At 40.3% G+C, this 6,006-nt stretch overlaps 1 protein-coding gene across 3 annotated transcripts; it reads right to left on the bottom strand.

Moving 5' to 3' along the window:
• Positions 1 to 1,254: 1,254 nt before the first annotated feature.
• Positions 1,255 to 4,841, bottom strand: cUnh19orf25 (chromosome Un C19orf25 homolog). 3 transcript variants are annotated; one of them, XM_079266973.1, is made up of 3 exons: positions 4,682 to 4,841; positions 3,962 to 4,131; positions 1,255 to 2,798 (listed from the first exon to the last, which is right to left on the bottom strand). In XM_079266973.1, the coding sequence occupies exons 2-3, from the start codon at positions 4,101 to 4,103 to the stop codon at positions 2,617 to 2,619; spliced, it is 324 nt and encodes a 107-aa protein (XP_079123099.1). In that variant the 5' UTR covers positions 4,104 to 4,131; positions 4,682 to 4,841; the 3' UTR covers positions 1,255 to 2,616. The 3 variants fall into 3 exon arrangements, with proteins under 3 accessions (XP_079123099.1, XP_079123097.1, XP_079123098.1); XM_079266971.1 differs by having other exon boundaries at positions 3,962 to 4,116; XM_079266972.1 differs by having other exon boundaries at positions 3,962 to 4,113.
• Between the last annotated feature and the right edge of the window lie 1,165 nt (positions 4,842 to 6,006).

Genomic DNA, 6,006 nt, shown 5'->3' with positions numbered 1-6,006 from the left:
CTGGTGATTTTAAGACGAGTGCTACTCCAACGAAATCAACTGTATCTTGTCAGTATCAAACCCTCACTCGATGTATGTGGGTTGGAATACGGTTTTGAGCTTGATAAATGATGTTCAGAAATCTTTGTTTTTTATCTGTAATAATTTGTATGTCACCCTTTGTAAAAACTCTGCATTGAAATTCTAGTTTGAAAATCAATTTGGGCCATCACTTTTGCACGATTTATTTTCGACATGCTCGGCCTTGTTTGTAGCTAAACAAAAAGGTTGAGAAATATATCAAATTCATTCAATTCGTAAAATGTTTTGTGGAAATGTTATTACTGCGCGTGCACAAAGATTGCTATCTGTCAAAAACTCACGTAGATGGTAGCTTATTACATTAGCTGTATTGAGTCACGATAGTTTCTGCATATGTATGAAGAATTACGTAACATTGCTGTGAATTACGGAACTGCCGTGACTTCAGATGACTATCTGGCTCTTTCCATATCGTATAATCAAATGATTGTTTCTATGAGAGGAATAGACTGAAAGGAGACTGCTTTTGTTCAACCAGACGACGGGTGAACGGAAATAGATTCATTCTTCTGTTCTGTTCACTACTAGTTTACAAACGGTAATATAAAACCACAGGGTTTAAAATGACTTCTGAACATAATTTCACAAATTCAAAATCTTTGATTTGTAAACTTTCCCGGTTTGATACTAATAAAGACAGGTTTCGGGTGGAGAATCACTTCAGCAGACCCTAAAATGAAAATCAGGATGAAAGGATGAAAATTGTGTGAATAAGACGGACGGGAAGTTTGTCTCCATGTTTAAAAGCCAACAGAGAGCACTGAACTTTATCCGTCATTACCGTCGGCGGCCTTGTTCATGTCTGGCTGGAGATGAGGATTTAGACAAGTTTACGTCCAAATGAATTCAGAAAGACTGAATGTCATCCAAGCTGGAAATTAGATGAATTATCAGGAGACTCTGGAGCCTTTAGTGTTATGGACACGAGTCATCAAGGTGATGTCTTGTGTCACCTGATCATAAAGGGGGCGAGGTCCCAGCCTGTAATGCATGAACAAGGCCACAGAGGAGTTCTGGTGCCATGTGAAATAGGCAATGCAACAGAAGTGTGTCATATAAATGTTTTCATCCAATAAAAACAGTGATGTGTTTCAGTAAACCGCTGTGATGACTTTCCTTCATGCAGGTGAGAAGCTGTTAAACACTACAGGAGAGATGAGACAAAGCATGACGTCATACACACCGCTTTTTATTTGGTTTCTGTTGTGACACATACACCAACGCCTTGTTAATACACAGGTGTTCAGACTGAACATGAAGCCAGTTTTAGGAGGTTAGTAAAGACTAAAAAACTTGATATTGACTGGCGATGCATCGCTTAAAGCAGACGACTCGGTGCTTCCCCAATGAAATGGTGTGCTGGTTGTTAATACTGGATGTTCTTGTTAATCCATTTAAAAACCAAGCTTTACTGTTATAACTGGTAGTTTTTCTAAATAATTGAACAAAATATCTTTGTCCATTATGAGGTATTTGTTTTAAAGGATAGGTTATCTACATTTGATCATTTCAGGCTGAGGAAGCCTCATGTTAGCTTCAAATAACTTTTGAACAAAACAAGGACTATGGATTTTGTCCTCCATCATGTGTGTTGAAAGAACATCGGAAGAAATCTTTTAATATCTCGTACGAACATCAGTATTCATTACTGAAAGCAAAACCTGTTTCAATATTCATATTGCCACCAGAAAAGAGGTGAAGCTTTATCCTCCAATTAAATATGCAATGCCACATGTAGGGATGGGACGATAGTGATTGCAATAAAAAAAAAACTAAAAAACATTCACAATAATTTAATTGTGTTGAATTTCCAATAACAGCATAATCTTGAATACTCTCACAGGAAAAATATATCAACGTGCTATCAGGTGGACAATAAGAGATTGGGATTTTTCAGACTTCAAGTTCAGGAACTAACCGAAATAAGAAGGGAAACCAAGAGAAAGGCGAATTAACACAAACTGAACATTCAGGGAATAAATCGTGACGAATATTGACTTCACGTTCAGCCTGAACACATCTCAACACTTTACAAAGACGCTGAAATGACTGATAAATCCATCACACGACAATTTTGACGATTGACAATTATCACATCCTTTGATTCTTAAACATAAGAATTAGTTTGCTTTCCTTCACTTCAAAACAAATGTTTTTACAGAGTAGTGTCCAGGAAAAATATGCAAATGTAACATCGCTTCACACTCTGCTAATTTCTCATTTATGACGATATGTTGTATATCAAATGATTAATTGGAGTAAATTGCTTCATCAATTGATAATGATAAAGATATCAGCCTTATTGTACGGTGTACTTTCAGCTGTATGCAAGTTACCGCTAATGCAAAACCATTTCACGCCGGTAACATCAGCAGCAACCCTCACACACAAAAATACATATTTCAGGTGTGAGGTCAGGAGCCGCCGACACCGAGGCTCCTGAGGCCCCGCCAGTGTCTGGCTCAAGGGCACTTTGGACATCAGGTCAATCACAAAGTCCCGGGAGAAGAGGGAAGTCTCCAACAGAAGGTAGAGTCAGAGTGTTTGACCTTTGACCTCTGCCATGTCACTTTGCAGCTGCTCGCCTGCCACTCGCAGCTCCTCCCTCTGTCGCAACAGTCGACCTCGCGACTCCTGCAGCCGCTCATTCAGTTCCAGGTACTGTTGACACTGCTGGAACCGCAAGTCCACATCGCTGTCTGAGGGCCGGTGCGAATCTGATGAGGGAATGGGAGAACCAGTCAGTAGACTGAAAAAGAACATTTTGTAAACTACAGGAGAACCGGAGAGTGAGCAACAGGAGAACTGTTCTCCACGTGTACACTGATCCGACCTGGCTCTCCCGTTGTCTACTGACTGGTTCTCCTGTAGTTAAAGGCAGAATGAGTAGGATTTGACTGTTGTGGTTTGTAAACAGCATTCAAAGGTGGCCCCCTTCTCCCTGGTTCAACAAAACCAGCCAGCGATTTTAGAGATCGCCAGTCTAGCTGGAACACGGGAAATTATGAAGAGGAGGCAAGGAAGAGACTAGAGGAGAGAGGAGTCAAGGAAACAGGTATTTAACAAATGAGACATCCTCTCCTCGGACCATCATTTTAAAGCACCGTCAATTAAATATTAGGTACGGCACAGCTGATCAGCTTTTCATTTGATTAGTTATAGTGCTGTGTTTTATGACCTCAGTCAGATGAGCATAACAACATTCATGACAGGTTTTATATTTACTATTAATTCAATTCACAACATGGCATAATGCAACAAGAACGATCGGGTGACGTACATTTTGTATTTAAAGCACACATAGGCTATATCTAATATATACTTTAGATATGTTGCTGTGTGAAGCACTACAAATGTTTGTACTGAAAGTACCATACAGTAACATATTATATACACACAAACAACCCCATCTATATGACAACATGAAATAAAGTTAGTTAGTGCTGAATTAAAGAGAATGTTGTTGTGGACATAATTTGATGCCTGCAGCTGTTTGCACTTGAAAACATGTCAGGATTATAGCGGTTGAATTGGATGGAGCCTGCATTCAGGCAAGCCGGAGGAGCGGGGAAGCACAACATCGGGAAACAATAAAAACCCCTTGGGATGCACCCTGAAGGCAGACGCAGAGCAAGTGGGAGAGAAACGCCCCATACACAGCAAAGTAAAAAGATGAGAGAAAATGCAGGCAGAGAGCAGCATCTCTGACGATATAGACACTGCAACACACTATCAGGGGTTCATAAGTGGTGACTGAAAGGGTCCAGTCCATACATTGTTTTTTCAGATAATGTTAAATCACACTCATTGTGCCTGACAGGAGCGTTGTCCATAGACTATAAGAAGTGTTGTCCGACTCTGGAGGACTGAGTGGACTCACATTGTCCAGTCTTCTCCAGGATGCTGAAGACCGGGTCGTTGGGAGCGGCTCTGTCGATGTCCTCCAGGATTTGGTCCACAGTAGGGGGGTTGGGACGACTGGGCAGAACCACCCTCTTCTTGTTTTTAGAAACAGTATCCATCCTGCTCGACCTTCTGTTTGGGTCAATACTTTTTATTGACAAAAGACAGATGCAGAAAATGTACCATGTAATGTTAGGCTATCCGCGGTTCATTACTAATTCAGCCCACAGACCTGAAGATGTAAGCGTCCCCCACATGTATTCAATAAGATTAAATTGTGTGTCGGTGTCGCGTTACATACAAAGTTACGTTTCGTAGAGAGTGGATTAAAGTACAACTTCGTGTTACTATTCAATTCAGAACAACACGAATCACCCTTCAATAAAGGTCAACATTTAAAACTGTGGTTTAACGTTCGTGCTTTAGTTACCCTGACGTCAACACGCCGAGGACAAGGATGCTAACGTTAGCTTAGCTAACGCTAAATGGATCTGTGCGTATCGTAGCCAATTAATTGCAGACCAGTGAAATGTTATAATGTTCGAGTTGTGCTAAAGGACCGTAAGATTCACGAGACATGTTCGGATAACATACAATAAAGTATTATGTGTGTCACTAAGCAGTTCGAGTTTAATTTCCATAAGCATTTTGTTTGAAGAAGCCTGAAGGATAACGTTAACAGATTGTCGGTGCTTACCGGTGTTTAGTCGTTCTACTGAAAGACAGCGGGCGAGTCCCAGCACGTATCTAGACTGTCCCGGCAACTTACACCGGACTAAAAGACGGTTAATCGGTAAACGCTGCTGAAAGTGCAAAAAATGTTTTGAGGACACGTTCCATGCAAGTCTGCTGGACGAACGTACTGCACAAGGGACTGCACGTCAACGTGCTACCTGGGACGTCATTACGTTGACAGTGCCTACATAGGCCGCGCCCTAACAACACGTCATAAGATGGTGGATTCGTGTTTGGTCAAAAGCTATTTCTGATAATTTACTATACTATAAGTATTTGATGTGTTTCACTAGTATCCAGAACGTATAAGTCACATATACGGCATGCATTTGAAAATATATCATCTATAAATGACTTCGTTTTTACGGCCATGAATCAAACTGAACAGAAATTACTTCAAATCCATTCTCACAGCCTTAAGAGGCTGTTATGACACTACGAAGTATCAACAAAATCCTTGACAACTTTGCTGTTAGCAGTAGGCTATAAATAACAGTATGGTATATACTGAATGCCAGCAAACCTAAAGGCATTCCCAGCAGCCTCAGATGTACTTTTTCCTGCTAATTTGTAACAGTAAGTATTTAGGTCAAAGAACCACTGTGTCTAAGATGTCTTGCTTTGCAGTATTTCATGCGAAAGAGAGGGCAAACATTTGGCTTTATGCTGACTAGCATTGTTTATTTCTTATCATAACGTCATTTTCATATCACGGTCAGAATCACTTTTATGTGTATAAACAAAACAAAAAATAGAAACACTGTTGAAAACTATATAAGGACACACAGTGTTACTGATGCAAAGTGCCCGAAGACAGGCCTAGAGGAAAATGTCCGATTGCAGAGCTGCAGTTCCTTCACATGTTGAAATGCACCATCTTTCCACAAAAGGAAACTACAGTTTCAAATGGTGTTAAATATAAAACCTAAAAAAACACACAAATAAAAAACAAAGGACAAAAAAAAGTAAGCTGAACCACTACCGTCTGCAGTTGTTAAAATCTTTGCACTGTTGATGTGTCCACACCTGCAGGTCTAAACTGCTGTTACTTTAGGTATTGCAGGTTGGCAGGTGAAGAACTGCTCTCACAGCTCCACCTGGTAGAGAATCTGCAGCCTGCTGAATGTGAGCTCGTGAGTTCGAGAGTTATGAGCCAGTTTCAGGTGCTTTGCATTATTCATCAATAAATACAAATAAATAAAATGAAAACAGCAATAAGAAACTACGTTCTTAAAATCAGTCTGTTTGCAGAGTCGGTCTGAGTTTTTGATGTTACAGACTTGTATA

The sequence above is a fragment of the Melanostigma gelatinosum genome, assembly GCF_949748355.1.
Source record: "Melanostigma gelatinosum genome assembly, chromosome: 4".
In the NCBI taxonomy this organism is placed as follows: Eukaryota; Metazoa; Chordata; class Actinopteri; order Perciformes; family Zoarcidae; genus Melanostigma; species Melanostigma gelatinosum.
Note: the sequence above shows the minus strand (reverse complement) of the source record. Positions and strands in the feature narration are given on the sequence as shown.

Bases quoted from the DNA above. Each gene is read 5' to 3' on its own strand.
- cUnh19orf25 (XM_079266973.1), bottom strand. From the start codon at position 4,103: ATGGATACTGTTTCTAAAAACAAGAAGAGGGTGGTTCTGCCCAGTCGT. The intron at 2,799-3,961 runs GTGAGTCCACTC...TTCCCTCATCAG, and splicing joins CCTGGAGAAGACTGGACAAT to ATTCGCACCGGCCCTCAGAC.